The sequence below is a fragment of the Crocodylus porosus genome, unplaced genomic scaffold (assembly GCF_001723895.1).
Source record: "Crocodylus porosus isolate Cpor-Errol unplaced genomic scaffold, CroPor_comp1, whole genome shotgun sequence".
Classification (NCBI taxonomy): Eukaryota; Metazoa; Chordata; order Crocodylia; family Crocodylidae; genus Crocodylus; species Crocodylus porosus.
The window spans coordinates 249,426,668-249,444,763 of record NW_017728886.1 but is presented as its reverse complement, the minus strand read 5'-3'; the positions used below and the strand labels follow the sequence as shown (position 1 = coordinate 249,444,763).

General features: G+C 40.0%; 1 protein-coding gene across 3 annotated transcripts in view; it reads left to right on the top strand.

The window, feature by feature from the left end:
• ENPP2 (ectonucleotide pyrophosphatase/phosphodiesterase 2) overlaps positions 1-18,096 on the top strand; it is a 116,241-nt gene that overhangs the window by 76,471 nt on the left and 21,674 nt on the right. For 2 of the 3 annotated variants that reach the window (XM_019552262.1, XM_019552255.1), the window contains exons 12-16: positions 4,209-4,364; positions 7,764-7,872; positions 10,865-10,990; positions 14,363-14,394; positions 16,819-16,946. In XM_019552262.1, coding sequence (XP_019407807.1) covers positions 4,209-4,364; positions 7,764-7,872; positions 10,865-10,990; positions 14,363-14,394; positions 16,819-16,946 — 551 coding nt within the window. The remainder of the gene's footprint in view (positions 1-4,208; positions 4,365-7,763; positions 7,873-10,864; positions 10,991-14,362; positions 14,395-16,818; positions 16,947-18,096) is intronic. The other variant, XM_019552269.1, reaches the window with a different exon arrangement.

Here is an 18,096-nt window from a genome sequence, read left to right as displayed (position 1 = left end):
TGTGCTTTGCAGTGGACCTGGAAGTACTTCCTGTTCACTTCTGGGTCTGCCTCCAAGCATGCAGGGGACCCCCATGCTCCCATGGGATGCTTCATCCACCCCACCATCTCAGCATTCACAAGCCATGCCTAGTACCTCAAGGTTCATAGAAAAAACATAAATCTGTGCCTATGTCTGAATTGCTGACTCTCCGAATCAGAATTGAATCTTCAGATTGAGGTCAATCAAATCAGGACTGTTCTGAATCAGCGAATTGAATCACTGTCCCCCAAATTGGGCCGAATCCGAATCCAAATTGAATAGTACCTGCTCTGCATACCCTTATTGGTCACATTTTAATTTGTAAAAACAAAACAAAACCCAAAAAATTAAAAGAAAGTTTAACTTTTATCTTGATTTATAATTATATTTAAACCATTGCTTCCTGCAATATGGTGATTACCATCCCTTTTTTCCACTGAAAGTAAAATTTGAATGTTATACTGGATATGTGTGGCATCGAATTACATAAAAGTAAGGCTAAATGACTTCAGAGATCATCTGGTCCAGCTCTTTGCTTACACCAGGATCATCCCTAAGTGCTTGTCTAACCTATTCTTAAAACTACACAATCAACTCTGTCATACAGTTACAAGGCATATTGCCCAAAGACACAGAAAGCATCTTACCTTGTCACAGGTAAAGCAGGGGGACAACAGCAGTCAATGCCCTTAATGGACTCTTTTGCAGACTGTTAAGAAAGTTAACTTATGGCCTGATACTGTGAGTTTCTGAGCCTGATCATTTAACTGATTATCTTGTTGGATCAAACTGTTAACTTATTGATCACTAGTTTATTAAGTCTCTGTAATGTAGGAAGTCAATTTGTTCATAGAAAAATTATAAAAGTAATCTTTCATGTCCTTAGAGTTTTTCTGGATGGCAACCTAAGTCTATTTTCCTAACCACAAAATAAAATTAGTGTGATTTAAGTTTGCAGTAATTCTTTAAAGTAGGCTCACACCATTTATTTGAAAGATGAGAAGAACAGAAGATTGATGTTCAAAGAATAGAGAACAAGTTATTTCATGAATGAGTACATATTGGCTTGCAAATTTAAGTTCAGGCCCTGACTTTATAAACATGGATTTAAATTAGGGAGGCTATTTGTCCTGTTTTTAAACCCTGTCTGTTTCTCAGTGAGGACCAAACTGCAGAAAATCCTGTTTTTCAGCTCATTGGTGGCAATCCATGTCAATCCCTTGTCCTTACAATTCTGTTGGCTGTGCACAGCCAGGAGGAGCAGGGTTCCCAGCCAGGGAGGTGAAAAGGGAGGGAGGGAGGTGGCCTTTTCATGGTGGCCCTCCTCCTTGCTCTTGATTGGCCAAGGGGCCCAGTGGCCTAACCCCTTGCTGGTGATTGACTGAAGAGCCAGTGACCCCACCCCTCACTGCTGATTCACCAAGGGGGCCTGGCCCTCACCATGGGGATGTCCTGTGTTCTGGGGTTTTGTCAGTGGCCACCTTCATTTAAATAAATAAATTTATCCATGCACTAATACCTATTAGCGTTAAAGATTTGTTAGGGGAATGCTTTCAGGAGGAAGGAGCTAGAAGGCATTTTATGTTGTTTCTCTCAATTTTTTTTAAATTTAATTTTTTACAATTTCTAGGCACTCTGAACCTAATGTAAATCAGCTGAAAAAGAAGCCCTTAATGGTACCCCTCTGAGCAGCTTCCTTTGTAATAGGAGCTTGACCTCAGAATGAAATCATTTTTTTTTTTTTTGTATGGAGCTGGCAGCACAAGGACACTTAGAATAGTTACAATCATCCTCCCACGTTCACCACAACAAAGCCTGGAAACAAGGCTTTGAGAGTTGTGCATTGTATTAGGACACTCTCCACACTTTTTGAACAGTGGAAATTTTTACTCTTCTTGCCTCATACTCATTAGGTCAGGAAGCAATTTTGTAGGATTTGTAGAGTGTTGAGCAGTGTAGGGTGGATGTTTACTATGATTTACTGCACCAAATAACTTTAAAACTATGTATGTATGCAAGATCTTGAAGGGTTGATGCTACTCATTGCTGGTTATCTTCAACTTCCACTTGCTTCAGTTGATGGTGCTCAGAACCTCACAAGAGGTGCTCAACAGTCTCTTGGTTTGAGTGTATGGCACATTAACATTTAGGATAAAATTGTATTAAAACTACTTCCTGGGTAAAATATTTGTCTAGTTGACTTCAATAGAACAAGATTTCACATATCTTTGATGACAACGACTTGCTGGGTGTTCTGTTTATCACGTGTTTCAGTATAAACATGATACATGTAAAATAATTTTTGTGGAACCTTTCTAAAACACACTTTGAGCAAGAAAGCTTGCTAGAGTGTTTCATGCTTTTTTCAGAGTGTGTTGATGAGAGATTGAAATATATGCTTGCTCTTGGTTATTTCTGCAGTTCTGTTCACTATCCTATGCTTCTGCAGTGACACTTTGGGGGGTTGGTTGTCTTGGGTCAAGAGGCAGAGCTTTGGCTGGCTAGTTCCTACCCTTTTGGGATGTCATAGTCCTTTCTGTGAGACAGGAGGGGTTTCTTCCTCCCATAACCCTATCCTGATTCTTTCAAGCAAGGCTAAGTATTGGCTGGTTACTGAAACCTTGGCTTGTTTCTAGCTAACTTTTTTGAAAGAAAATATTTTAAAAAGTGAATGAATATATAAAATATACATGACAGCAATGCCTATCATGACTAAACTCTGTTCCTGCTGCTCCTCTAACATGCTGTCTTGAGACAGCCATCCTACGTGTTCAAAACATCTAGGTGTCTTGCACTAGATTAGTTTTCTGGCACTGTTAAGCTCTGGCTGAGTTTATTTAGGGAAAGTGTAAAACAAGAATCCTTCCTTTCCCTGCTGCTCCTCTCATCAGGACTGCACAAAGCTTGAAATTTCTTAAAAAGAAAATCGGTGCTGCTTTATTAAAATGCCTTTCTGGAGAGAGACGAGTAAGACTGGACTAGAATCTCCTTTCCAGCTGCTTGCCTTGGAAGCAATGATACAGCATGGCAGATGGTAACACTTTTTTTTTTTAACCCCTCCATTTACACAACTCTGTGATTGAATACCTTAAAGAAATTAGCTTAATAAAAAGAAGTAAATTATAGGCGCTTCTCTGTCCCATTCCATGCATTCCATTTTACACTGTATGCTGAAGTAGCATTAAAGTCCATGGCAGTTGCTGGTGCTTACTGCTTCTCCAAATGATGTGCGCAGCATGTCAAAACCAAGCCATGTTTTGCTATCCTCAGAAATGACTTAGATCATGAAGGCGCCAGGCAAAAGCTGAGGTGTGGGCTCCTTCTATTTTCCATTTCTATGAGCTTAAAAGAGTGTGCCTTTTTATGACCCGAGGCCCAAGGAATTGGCTATCTTATTGTTGGACCTTAAAATGTAGTATATCTTTGAAAATGGAAATTTGTTGGGCTCAGGAACAGTGGACTCCCAGTGTTTCTTCATAGTTTTTAATTTTTTTGGTAAACATTATCTCATTGATTTGTTTTTATACAGAAATGTGTTCCTTATGACAGGTGATGTATTGACAGCTCTGGAGACTAAGGTCCTCAATTTATGCATAAAACTGATAGAGGGCAGCCAGCAGTACAGCTTTCTCTCAGGCTGCCCTGAATAAAAGTCTTGCTAAAAGTGTTAAGATGCTGTCTCCGTATTGCTGTAATTTTGCCTTGTTGGCCAAGATAACTAATGAGGATGACATATGGTAGTTTTGTGCTGTAGGCAATTCTGTCTGACCTTATATTGATTCACAAACAGGTAACCAAGAAATGAAATACTCCATCTTTCTTTAATATGGCTACAGTATCAATTTCATACTCTTGGTAGTGAGATTACACTTGCTTGATGAAGAAAAATATCGGTAACTCTATAGTACATGTTCATAAATACAGGCCTCACCTACTTCCTTCTAAAATACCAATTTCATTTACTCTATGCTATTTGCTTGAGTATATGCAATTCTGTTTTCAAGGAGAAGTTAGTGGGTCCCTGTTTAGGAACAGACAGACCATAAATTTGCCCTTTACCATTTTCTAAGTTATTGAAGAAGCCTAGTTCTTCATGCTTCAGGACTAGCTGACACTTACAGTTTTGCTACCTGATGTTAGTTGAGACAGGCTTTTCTGAGTTCAGACATCTCTCTCCGCCAGTACAGGAGAGTAGTTATGGCTCCTCTCTTACTCCGCCTAAGAGACCTAAGAGAAAGCTTACTCCTAAGAGGAGACAGGAAAGACCAGTTGCACCTCCAAAGAAAAGGAGAAGAAAAGCACATAGAATGGATCAGTATGCTGTGGAATCCCGCCGGAACAAAGTAAGTTGGCCTCTGTGCCAAAACTTTATGGCAGAACTGTCACATCTGAGGCATTTCTGTAGCTACTCTTTTGTAACTTGAAGTTCCTTCTGTAAAAGTACTTGAAGGCCCCACTTTAGACAAAGCAGCCAGAATGGCTTGAGTCTTCTGGGAACAGTGTTCTTCCTATTTCAGACTCCATTCCCTCTAAGGAAAAACTCCTTTTTAGATTCTTTTAAAACCCATTGAACAGTGACGTCTTAAAATAAACCTCTGGGAAGACTTTATCAGTGTTGCCAACTCCTGCAATTTTATCACAAGTTCTGCTATACATGGTGCCCTCCTGCCCCTACCCTTTTTTTAAAAAAAAGTCCAAGCTCTAGGAGTGATTACGTGAAAATCTCAGTTTTATTTATCTGAATGAAAAGATATTTCTCATTCTCATGGTCATGAAGAAGAGTGGAAAGTGTAACTGGAGTATAATCTAAAGGTTCAACAACCAGAAGGCAAAGAAAAAAATTACAACATTTAAATCATGGTTTTAACTCCAATCTTGTGACTATGTGGTAGCCTGACTCATGTTTTTTGAACGTTATGTTGGCAATATAGCCTTATGATTGTGCTTAAGCCTATGCTTTCATGAGACATTCCTAAATGTACACAGTTTTTCTACCTACCATTAATCAGCAACTTGTCAGAGGCTGTAAACCAATTCCATTCCTTTCTACTTAAAGATATATAAGCTGACTAAACTGAAACTCAGTTCATTGGGTTAAAATAAACATCGCCTTTAGGATCTGAATAAAAATCTTCATATTCAACTCATTTATAAACAAGCAATAGAAACTCTTCCCAGTAGCTTTCATGTCCACTTTTTAAGATGTAGGTTTAAAAAGAATCAGACAATGAGATTCATTCTGAAATTGAGGAAACCTGACTTCACACAGTACTTTAAGTGTCAATAATCTACCCAGTGGCATGATTGATTGGGGATGATATCCCTATTACACTGGAGCTGAATTGCTTCTCAACTGAAATCATGCCCCTTTGACATAAAATGTTCTAAGTCATCTAAATGATGAGGACCTGAGTCTTCTCCTCCTTTCCCCCTTGCTTCTCTTCTCTGTATAATTCATCCAAAGTTCTTACACTCAAAGAATTTTATGTGTAAACCCAACTGTGAATTGCAAAAACGTATTCTTCTACAAAACAGCACCCATGCTTAGTACAAATTAACCTTTTGGTGCCGATAAAGAGCCATGGGCACACCACAAGACTAGTTCTTAGGAATTAAAGACAAATACTGTATAGTCACATTCTTTCCTCCATCTATATAACATCAGCAGGCTACTGTAGCTCTTCAGGATGAAAGTTCATTACCTGGTAGAGTTATAATTGGCATGTTTTAAATTTCAAACCCAGCATTTTTGTAGCAGTAACAACTATTTCTTTTGGTGACATCTCTGATATCCATGCCTGCCCTGGAAGATGAAGGCTTCCATGCAACTTTCCAAAGATTCTAGATCAGCATGTGATCTGAGAAAAGGTATACACCAGACTTCTTTTTTTTTCACCAATAACTCCTTGGAGATTATGTCTGGACAAAGATACGGTCTTGAGAAAATGGCATATCTATGTAGAGCATCCTTACAGAAATGTGTTACAGCCAGCATAGACATTAGATCTTACTTTTGAGCAAGAAATTAAGTGCAAGACAGAACAAGAATAGATAGCATGAGGTTTTAAAAGACAGCCTGATGAAATAAAGAGGCAGAGAGGAGACTAGATTAAGTTTTCCTAGCTGTGGTCATATGAAAATGGTTTGGTTTTCTGATTTTTTTTTTTAAATGCAAAGACTTCTCCATTTATTTTGTTTTTAAGGAGTAAAAAACTTTTCTGCAGACCCAGACATGAAATTGGTAAATATAGGACTTCAAGCAGAAGTACTGTGACTGATGGTTCTGTACCATGTCTGGAAGTACTGTTGCTCTTTTCTAAGAGAAACGTCATTTCAGTAACCTGTTCCCATAAGAAAACATTCATATGAAATCCATGAGGGTTTCCTAGCCTTCCCAGCTCCAGAATCATGAGCTGGAGGCTAAACGAAAAAGGCTTAAGTTTCTGTAAGTGATTTATGTGATATAATTAAAGTAGATCAAAAAATGGAATTTCCATTCCATGGGGAGAATCCAATATTTTGACATTTGTTTTTGTCTTGATTTGATATGGGGTCAAAATAGGAAAGCTTTTTGTGCAATTAAAATTTTGAGAAACTTTGATTCTGAATGTTCTACTCTTCCACTAAACTAAAGTAAAACAAAACAACATGGATTTTGAATCCATTCAAAATCTCAAACTCAGTCTGAGCTGCCATAGTGTTTCATGAGTTTTGCAGTCCTGTGTCCTCGTGCCTCAGCTGGAGTCACGTCTCATGATGTACAGCATTCTTTCCCTGAGCTTGAACCATGCCAGGACTTTACAAGGGTCACATTTTCCTGTCTCAGCATGCAGATTCTGAAGATAATGAACTTCCATAGGTGCTGTAGGCAGGCAGAGAGATTCTGAAAGAGTTGTCAGGTTGATCTAGCCAAAGTAGTTCACCTAAATTTTCCCATTTTCCTATGTTTGAAAGCCTACTTCACATTATTTATCTTTCTTGTATCATCTGGTAAATATGTTATGCTCTCCTATTTCTACCAAAAGTTGTAACTTACGGACATTTTGATTTTTATGAAAAATTACATTCAATGAAGAAATTGTAACATATTTATAACAGCTAGATTTGGACAGCTTTTCTGAAAACCTTGCTAACGTTGTCACTGGAACCTTTAGAAATCTTGGTTATAAAGTTGAAGGGATGCCTTGTTTCTTATTATTACTTACTTTAAATTCAAACTACTTGAGGATAATCATTCCAACACCAGATGTTTCCTGCAGTACACTTCATAGGTGACTTGGGATTTTCATGTGAACAACAAGACTGAAGCTCAGTTTCACGTCCATATATTGACACTGTGATTGATGTTACAAAAAAATGAAAAGCTACCCTCTTCGTAAAGTACATAAAGAAGCCAATCCTCAAAATCATGTGTGTTTTTAGTACATATGAAATATGGACTTCTGTTACCAAGTGTTAATGTATCTTTGAGAAGGACTAGGAACAATATCAATGATTTTTTGTATTTATCTTACTGTATCCCAGCAGAAGGCTCTTTGTATCCTTCTCCTGAGGAAATCGGGTTAGGGCTATAGGAAAGGCTATGATTATTATGTAAGTGTAACTACCCAGCCAAGCTCTTCCTCTTGATCTGAATAATTTTTCTGCAAGAGTTTCAGTAAAGGAGTTCCACTAATAGTGGAAAGGAGATCACTGCAGTCAATGATAGAATAAACTTTGTTCTTTTCTGCCAACTCGTATAGATGACAAACCCTCTAAGAGACATTGACAAGATTGTAGGACAACTAATGGATGGACTGAAGCAGCTGAGATTACATCGATGTGTCAATGTTATCTTTGTTGGTGACCATGGTAAAAATTCTTTTATGTTTATCTTTTATCAGTTTGTCAATGTAGAAACTGTTATTGGAGTACTTTCTAGAACCACACAGGACTTAGTTGTATACACATGTGTATATTGGATCAGAATCTAAATCAAAGTCTTATTAAAAATACTTTATTACTAGCTGCACTTCTCAAATACTTATTCAGAAAGACATGATCAACTGACGTAGACTCAGAATTTAACTTGCCAGGTGATTTATCTTTGCAAAAATTCCTCCTCTTTTAAATATCTAGTTAAATGTTTACATATTTATTTGGAATTCTTAACTCTTTTTTTGTGTGTCACATCTAACTTCAGTGTATGCTCTCTCCTGGCAAGTATGGAAGGGTTACATGTCCCTTTGAGTGTCTCTTTCTCAGTCTAAATAGAAGGAAAGTAATCTTGTCTCCTTTTTAATGAGGAAAGGAGTAGAATTTTGGAACAATATGTTTCCATGGTACTGGATTGAGCTGGTTATGGACAGTGTAAGGAGAAATTGTGGGGAAGTTATAAGGGAGAAAAAGCCTCCAATACATTTCTGTGAGATAGGGGAGTGAACAGAGCTGTTTCTATTGCTTGGAAATTGAGATAAATTTTACATGAGAATTAATAGTGACAATTGACAAACCCCAGAAAAATTTCCAGGGATGGAGATTCCACAGTTCTTCTAGGTAGCCTGTTCCAGTGCTTGACCACCTTATTGTCAGAAAGCACTTCCTAATCTCCAGCCTAAATTTCCGCTGTTGTAGCTTGAAGCCATTGCTCCCCATCCTGTACCTTACAGCCACAGATAAAAGTTCTTCTCCATGTTCTGTAATTGCTCTTCAGATATTTGAAAACTGTTATTGAATACTCATCTCAGTCTTCTCTTCTCCAGACTAAATAACCCTAATTCTTTCAGTCTTGCTTCCCAGGCCCCTGATCATTTTTGTTGCTCTCTGCTGGACTCTTTCCAAACTGTCCACATTCTTCTTTAAGTGTGGGGCCCAAAATTGGACATAGTATTTCAGGTGAGACCTCACAGTGCCGAATAGAATGGAAGAATCACTCTCTTTGATTTACAAGTGATACTCCTATTAATGCAACCCAGCCAATGCTGCTGGCTTTTTTTGCAACAAGAATACACTTTTGGTTTATATTCAGCTTACAGTCTACTACAGGGCTGTTCAAGCAGGTGGCCCGGGGCTACATGTGGCTCATGAGATGCTAATGTGGTCTCTGGACTCCTACACAGCCACCGCTCCCTTATCTTTATGGCTGCTGCTGCAGCAGCTGGGGTCTCTAGGGTCCCCCTTGCATAAGCTTTGGCTTCCTGCTTCTGCCCCAGGGGTGCATCCCATGGTGCCAGGAGAGCCCATGGAGTGATACAGCAGTGTATGGTGAGGGTGGCCCAGGGCTCTGTGGCTTGTACTGGTGCTTCCCCTGAAGCAAGCAGCCCCTGCTGGCATGGCCCATGCAGAGTGCAGTCCCCAGCTACTTAGAAGTTAGACAGCTGCTGGTTGTCCCCAGGGAACGCTCCTGTATGTTCTGGTATATGGCGAGTTGCCTTGGATGAGGTAGGGGAGGCTGGAGCCAGCATGTGGGCTGGCCCCAGGAGCCTGAGGTGGTGCAAATGGGTCTGGGGCACCACGAGCCACATGTGTACCCATCTGGATGTGCTCCCTGGGTCTACTGTAACCCCCAGTATTGTAGCCCAGCTAGTATTGCAGCCCAGACAGTCATTCCTGAGTCTGTATTTGTGCATGCAGTTATTCCATCCCAAGTGCAGGACTTCGTATTTGATTGTGGCCCATTTGTCTAGTCCATCCAGGTCATCCTAGCCCTATCCTCCAGAGTGTCTGTAACTCCACCCAACCTGGTATCATCTGCAAATTTGCTAAGCATGCACATCATCCAAACCATTAATGAAGAAGTTAATGCTGAAGAGAGATAGTTAGCTGTGTTAGCCTGAAGTCAGGTGAAACAGGTCCCTGGAAAATCCTGATACTGCCTTCCAGCTAGACATTGAGTTGCTAATGATTTGCACATAATGATCTGCCTCCACCTTGCAATACATTTGCTTAGTTAGTATTTCCTTTGCTTACTAATGACAATGGTGTGGGAAATGGGAGACTGATTGTCACCTTCCATCTTCATATTCTCACCAAGTTCCTCCCTGTTTGTAAGCAACAACTCAAGAAGAGCTTTCCGCTTAGTTGGCCCTCTGTACCATCTGTATCAAAAAGTTATCTCCAAAGCACTGCCAAGAATTTGCTGGACTGCATACGCACTACTATTTCCCTCATAGCAGATGGTCTTGATAACTACAGTAGTTGTGGAGAGTTAGGCAAGCAACATCAATACATTTTTGTAGGCCACAAGATAACTCTGATAGTAACAACTGTTCACTCTACTGCCAGCTGGCTTAGAACAAAAGACAATATTTTTTGTGTCCTTTTTAAACAAGTTATCAAAATCACTTTATGAAACAAGGAACTGGCTTTGATTTTTTGGTATGTTCAGAGTGGATGTCAGTGTGTCAGAGTTCGTTGTATGCAAAGAATTGGTATTACTGCTCTGACATTGGCATTTCTTTTGTGCAAGAAGATGCTAAGATGGACTATAATTTGTTTTCATAACAGTATCTAATGTTGGTGATAAGTGCTTCCATTAACAAGCTATTAGCTAAAAGGTTTTTGATAGCTTAAAAGCTGAAAAACAGTGGAAGTAGCTGATGTGTCCTTAGCAAGTGGAATATTTCCAGTGACTACTCCTTGAAAATTCATGTGACCTTGCAGTCTTTTCCATAGAATTGAGGCTGGATGAATTCCACAGGAAAGAGGATACGGATAATTGGGAAGAAAAAAAAATGCATCTTATTTTTTTTGCACTTTATAAAACATCTGCGTATAGGCTGAGCTTCATGCCTATACTTTAGGAAATATGATTTTTTTCAATATAAAATCCTGTTTAGTAAAGGAATTTATTCCCCTTACACAGGAATGGAGGATACCACTTGTGAAAGGACCGAATTTTTGAGTAACTATTTGACTAATGTGGAAGATATCATTTTGCTGCCTGGCTCTCTGGGACGCATTCGCCCAAGGTCTAGCAATAATCTGAAATGTAAGTTGACATGATTACTACACTGAGGATTGGATTCTGTAACCTTTATTCAGGTAGAATCGTAGTTATATGCACAAGTAGTCCTATATCAATGATTTGGAGTTCTGTATCTTGAATGCTAAATGAGACTGTGGATGCTTTTTTGATCTGAGGGATTAAATAGGGTTTACTAAGGGATTAAGTGACAGTATTAAGATTGAATTCACTAGTTTCTCCATGACTAAAGAGTCAGATAATGGGATTAATTATTTGGTCAAAAACCTGAATGGGATGTAGTTGAAGAGATTAAGGCAGTAGAAGAGAGAATGGTGAAGTTTGAATTTGAGCAAATAGGGTTTGGGACTGATATTCACATATGATATATTGTGTCATCTCTAAGAAGTCATTTTGAGGGGAGAGGGGTAGGTTTGTTAGCTCTACATGAGACTTTGAATATAATTTGCATTAAGATGAATCTTAAGATATTTTGTGATGATGACATTTAAATTACAGCAGAATGAAAGCAAATGAGTTAATCCTTTAATCTAGTTATTAATCTCACCTATGAACAAATTTCAAGTATAAGCATAGGAACAGGTTACAAAGGGGTAAATTAGGATGCAAATTTACAGATGTCCCATTGGCTGCAGAGAGCTCAGATTCAATTTTTTTGCAAGCCAGATCTGGCCAATGAGCCATAGGCTGTTGATTCCTGAAATATGGGATATGGGTAAACTTTTGCTTCAAATATTATTGTTTCCCGAACTTAGGGACACATGAAGTTTCCAAGAACATAACAAGCTGGCCACATCCAGATGAGCACAGCTGTGCACTATGTGGCACCGCAAACGTGTCTGCGATGCCACATACCATACATTTAGATGTTCTCTGAACTGCAAAGAAGCGTTGCCCATCTGTGGATAGCCATCTGTGGATAGCCAGAAGTCAAAAAAACCCGCAGGGAAAAAAAGCAGAGCAGTGCACGCGCAGGCAGCACGCATCACTCAGAAACAGAGCCAAGCCACCCGGGACCACTCTGTGGCTTTGGGCCAGGCTCCACACAGCAGAATTGCTGCTGCTGCAGCCAGGACGCTAGGCCTCCAGGACCCTAGGTAAGGCTGCTGGGGCCAGCCCAGTGCTAGCCCTAGCCTCCTTTACCCCACCCGGGGTAACTTGCCCATGCCAAAGCATGCATGGCACGGGCTTTCCCCAGGGACAGGTAGCAATGGCACAAGGTGCGCCGTTGCTACTTGTCCCTGGGGAGCCAAACCTCTGCACTCATCTGGATGCAGCCATTAAGTTTTCAGTTACTTCAGAGACTAAAAATATTTTGCATTACACATGACGATAAATAAAGTAAGATACTAAACTAACATAAAGATTGAATCCCTGAAAGGCTCTCCCAGAACTTTTATCTTCTGAGAATGTTCATGCTTAGTTTTTCCATGCAGAATTTTAAAACAGATTTCTGTCATTGTCAACAGTAAGGCTGTCATTGACTGCACTTGATTTTTCCAGTTGTTTTCATTTGGAACATGATTAAGCACTACCATATGACAGATCTACAGATAATAATAAGTACTATATTATACTGATGTGCAAAGAGGAGTGAAAAATAGCACAAAAATCTTGTTATTTTCCTGACATACAATATATTTCTTTTCTTTTGAATGAAGACTACTGACATGTTCCAAAAAGAAGATTAGGTAGTCCATGCTAAGCTTTGGCCCAATGCTTTTGTTTTTTCCCATTTGCAATCATTCTTCCTTTCTGTGGGTCAATCAGCGAACAAACATCATCCTTGAACTGAAAACAGAGGATTAGACCATTAAAAAAGTATCCGTTTTCTCACTACTCCAGTGTGCCGTAACTTAACCCCATTTCTACTTTTGTGTACACAACAGTAGACATATGCATTAGGGTTGTGCGAAGCTTTGCTGGCTGTTTTGTTTCAACTCATTTCGAGCTCAAAACAGCGAAATGGAAACAAAATGAAGGGCTTTGAAATAGCCTCAAAATGAAATGAGGGGAGTTGAAATGTTTCAAAAGTTTTGAAATGTTTCAAATTTCAAAGCAGCCAGGTGGTGGGAGGCAGGGGAGAGCCAGAGCTGCGCTCCGAGTGGCTCTGCAGCCCCATGTGGCTCAGCCAGGAAGGGAGCGCAGCCCTGGCTCCCCCCACCTCCTGCTACTGGGCTGCACTGTGTGGGGCTGGCAGAGCCAATTGGGGCACAGCACTGGCTTTGCCCACCTCTCGCCATTGGGCTGCCCTCTGATTGGCTCCGCCAGCCCCATGGAGCTCCGCCTGGTGGTGGGAGGTGGGAAGAGCTGTCTCTGCTCTCCACCTCCCACCACCAGGCTGAATTCCACAGGGCTGCAAGCTGCTGGGAGCTGCCAGGAAGATTGGCACTGCCACTGGCCCCAGGCAGCAGAACCAGCCTCCTGTCATTCAACAGGCAGATCAGGGGCCCACCTACATTCCTGGGAGGGCTGTTGCTGGACTGCTCCCAGGGGTGCGGGCCCCCAATCTGCCTGCCAGATGACAGCAGACTGCTCCTGCTCCCTAGCTCCTTTTTGTCAACACCTTGAGGTGCAGTTACCCAGGAACCTCTGCACCTATCTCTTTGAAACTTGGTGAACTTCATGCCCTCAGAAGGGGCTACCATTCCCTGCAAGTTTCATCCGAATCGGGCAGGAAATGACAAAGTTATAGGCAGTTTTGTGCTTCCCCATTATAGCCTATGGGCAAAAATGTCGAAACAGTTTCAATGAAACAAAACAGAACAGCACTTTCGAAATTAAACAAAACTCAAAATGAAACACTGTTCCATCAAAACTGAAGTTGAAGTGGAGCAGTGCTGTTTTGCACAGTATGCATGGCTTTTAGCTCAGGACTCAATATGATTAATTTCAAAGCCAATTAGCATAATTATTTAAGCAGCCAAAAGTTGTTGCTTGGCTTGAAAGAAAGAAGACCATGAATTTGAAGTGTGTAGAAACTTACCCAGATGTGTGTGACACTAGCGCAGCCAAAAGAAGAACACATGTTGTTGTAAATAAGGATGCTTGTTGTTATACTTAGGCATTATTAAAAAAAAAAATAAAACAAATCAGATAATCAGTCATAAGACTTTAAAGATGTTAGATTAATATTCTTATAAAATAAAATAAATATTAAACTAAGGCCTCACAGGGAAAAACACTGATCAGTATTATTATAAATAATAAGAGGGGAATTAAAAATCCTTATGGGCTTATTTTAGAGAATATGCAATTTCTTTTCATTGAGATGAGATAGTTTCTAAAAGAAACCATCTCTTGAAAAGCAGATTTCACTTTGTAAATTCTTCAATAAACAGATGGCTATTTTATGTCACGTCTCTCTTCTTTTAACAGATGATCCTAAAGCAATTGTTGCAAACCTCACAGTAAGTATTATGGCATGTATCTCTGTCTCCGTTATATTGTTCCTTTGACATGTTAATGTACAGCTCCATTCAGCATTTCTTGCTCGCCCTTTAGTCAGGCAAAATTGTCCTTGGCTTGAGTAAAGAGAGACAAATAAAATCCTTCATGAATGATGTTTAATGATGTTTGCCCTGAGTTCCTCTGTTTGCTGCTTTTTGGTTTTTCATAACCTTTTCTGGGTAATACATAGCTACGTAGCATAGTACTATGTAGTCTTGAGTCTCCTACTAGTCTTGAGTTCCTGAATTGAGCCTATTTATACCTTCCTTCAAAAATGGAAAATGATCTTTTGAGGTAAATGATTTACAAATACTCTGAAAATGTAAAAAAATAGTTGATATTTCTCTGTTTTTAGCCTTGTTCTTGTGAGGAATTCCTACTTAAAATAAATACTGGCTTATCAAATTTAGTAACCAAATCATTTTTGGTATATAGTCAGTATTCCATTCTTCTCTGAATCATAGAAATGAAGGCTGGAAGGGACCTTAAAAGATCATTGATCAAATGATCCCATCAAGGTGTCTATCCAGTCTCCTCCTGAAGACTTCCCAGGTTGGGGACTGCACCACCTCCTTGAGAAGTCTGTTCCAGATTCTGTTCGCTCTTACTGTAAAGAAGTTCTTCCTTGCATCTACCCAGAAACCATCCTCTAACAGTTTATGGCCATTGTTCCTGGTCCTCCCCTGGAGCACTCTAGTGAACGGTTTTTCTCCCAGCTCCTGATTTTCACCTCTTACATACTTATAGATGGCCACCAAGTCCTCTCTCAGTCTTTTCTCCCCCAGGCTGAACAGTCCCAGATCCCTTAGTCTTTCCTTATAAGGTTTGTCCTCCAGCTCCTTAATCATTCTTGTGGCCCTTCTCTGGACCCTTTCAAGGTTCTCAATGTCTTGTTTGAAGTGCTTTGCCCAGAACTGGATGCTACTTCAGCTGGGGTCTCACCAATGCTGAATAGAGAAGAAATATCACTTCCTTAGATCTGCTCGTGTTGCATCAGCTAATGCATTCCAGTAGCTGTTAGCTTTGTTGACTACAGCATTACACTGGTGGCTCATGTTCATCCTGTGATCAGCCATAACCCCAAGGTCCCTTTCAGCCACCGTACTGGCCAGGACATCTCTTCCTAACATATATTATGTTGCTTGTTATTTCTCCCTAGATGAAGCACTCAGCATTTAACCTTTTTGAACTGTATCCGGTTCCACTCTGCCTACATTTCCAGCTTGTCCAGGCCCACTTGGATCCACATCCTAACCCTAGCGTGACTGGTTTTCCCTAAAACTTAATATCATCTGCAAACTTGGCCAGCGTGCTTTCCACATCCTCATCTAAACTGTTGATACGGGTGTTGAACAGCATGGGGCCAAGAACCAAACCCTGAAGACCAACACTTGGTCCCTCCAAGACAATACAAACCTGTTCACCAGCACTTTCTGGGTTCAACCCTTTAACCAGTTCCTAACGTGGACTCTGCCAGCCTACAATCTCCCAGTTTTTTTATAAGAGTGTCATGGGAGACCATATTGAAGGCCTTGTTAAAATCCAAGTATATGACATCAACTGCATCTCCCACATCTAAGTGGTTCATTACTTGATCATAGAAGGAGACACGGTTGGTCAGACATAACCTGCCCACAATGAAACCGTGTTGCCTATCCTTCACTATTATGCCTTCTGCCAGTCTCTCACAAATGGACTTCTTGATAATTTTTTTCCAAAATGTTACCTGGTATCGAGGTCAAAATGAGCAGCCTATAGTTCCTGGATCCTCTCTCCTTCCCTTCTTAAAGATTGGCACCACACTGGCTCTTTTCCAGTCTTCTGGGACCTCTTCCAACCACCATAAGTCTTCAAATACCTTTGCCATTGGTTCCTCACTGACGCCAGCCAATTCCCTTAGCACACTCAGGTGCAGTCCATCCAGTCCTACCAACTTAAAGACATTCAGATGCTCTAAGTGCTCCCTCGCCAGTTCGACACTGACCATGGTCTCGCAATCACCTCCCCCTGCATCTGTCCAGTATTCGACCAGGCAGGCGACCCCCATTTGTGTACACAGACACCCACACAAAGTATTCATTAAAGAGAAATTAAGCTTTGAACAATTTGTAAATCCTTGGAGAAAATGTGGTATTTTGCATGTTGCTCTGGAGAATATTCTAATGAGAATAAAGGTGTCAGAATCAAAGCCACAAGTTCTAAGAGAATATTACATAAATAAGAGTGTTAAGCCAAGTATTCAAAATATTCTACAGACTGTTCTTAAAGGTATAATTGACAATGTGCTTCAACCATACTGTCTGCTTGACTTCAGGAATTCAAGGCTAGCAGGCCTGTATGGCAAAACTTATATGACAATGTAATTTCTTATCATTGTGTTTCAGTGTAAAAAGCCAGACCAGCACTTTAAGCCTTATTTGAAACAGCACCTTCCCAAGCGTTTGCACTATGCTTACAACAGAAGAATTGAGGATGTGCATTTATTAGTGGAGAGAAGATGGCATGTTGCAAGGTAACCTGCTACATGTGTTTCTTTCCGGAGTCTTAACGGTTGCTGTAATGCTATATTAAATAAAAAGAATGACTGGATCTTTGTCTATAAATCAGTGGTTCTTGGAAGATGAGACAAATTTTATTTCTTTACATTATTTCTATAGGCTTCAAGAAATGGTAGTTTTCATTAGCTGCATTGCTTACAAGCAAACCCACTGTGTGATGACATTACCTTTGAAACTCGTGCTATGAATTTGTCCATCAGTTTATTAAAGCAGTGAATGAGAAATTCCAAAAGATTTTTTGTGCAACTCTAGTAGGCTGGTTCACTATTTGTCTTGTTCAGCATCTGAGGATGGGTTTCCCATCAACTCCAAATAATTAAATATGGGTTTTAGGCCTGCCATTTTAAGAATTTCTACAGCCACAGGTTGGAAAGGAGACACAGAAGGAATATTTTATACAAGATTAGTTTTTTGTATGCCAGGTCAAAATTCCTTTTAGCAGAATTATTTGTTGCTCAGCTGTTTTTCTAAAAACTGTATACCTCTATCTTCTCCTGGTTAAAGTTATGTTGTTGTAGCAGTGATGGTTCAGGTAATATGCCAAAAATAAGATTTCTTTGCCTGTTAGTTAGCCTACTAAAATGTATTACCAAGCAAATTTTACTTCTCACTGATTAGAGAAACATGACTGTAAATAGTTTCAATAGGCAGGAGTCACCAGTGGGAGAGAGCTTCTTTCTGGGACTGTAAAGCAATTCAAGGTTTACAATAGATGGTGCTAGTTATCTCATGCTCATTCACATTAATTTCTTTCCAAGTACATCCAAGACATCTGAAGTCTACATTCTTTTCCTGTTTAAGGGCAAAGTTTATTGTAACAAATCACCACAGTTGCCAAAGGAGGGTTCTGTTAAAAACGGATGTAAAAAATACAACTCGCTATAAATTTTGAACAAAAGTTAGCTTTAAGATTTGGAAGCTAGTACTCGGGGTGTAAAGGGAAAGCCCCCTGCTTGTCGGACAAAGAATCTCATTCTTGACAGAATTGATTCCCTGTATACCACAGACAAAAATAGCATCACTCTTTTGTAATGCCTCTTGTCTTGCTTGGATAACTAATTACTCAGTTTCCTTGAGGTTGCACCTGGTGATGGTGATTCTTGT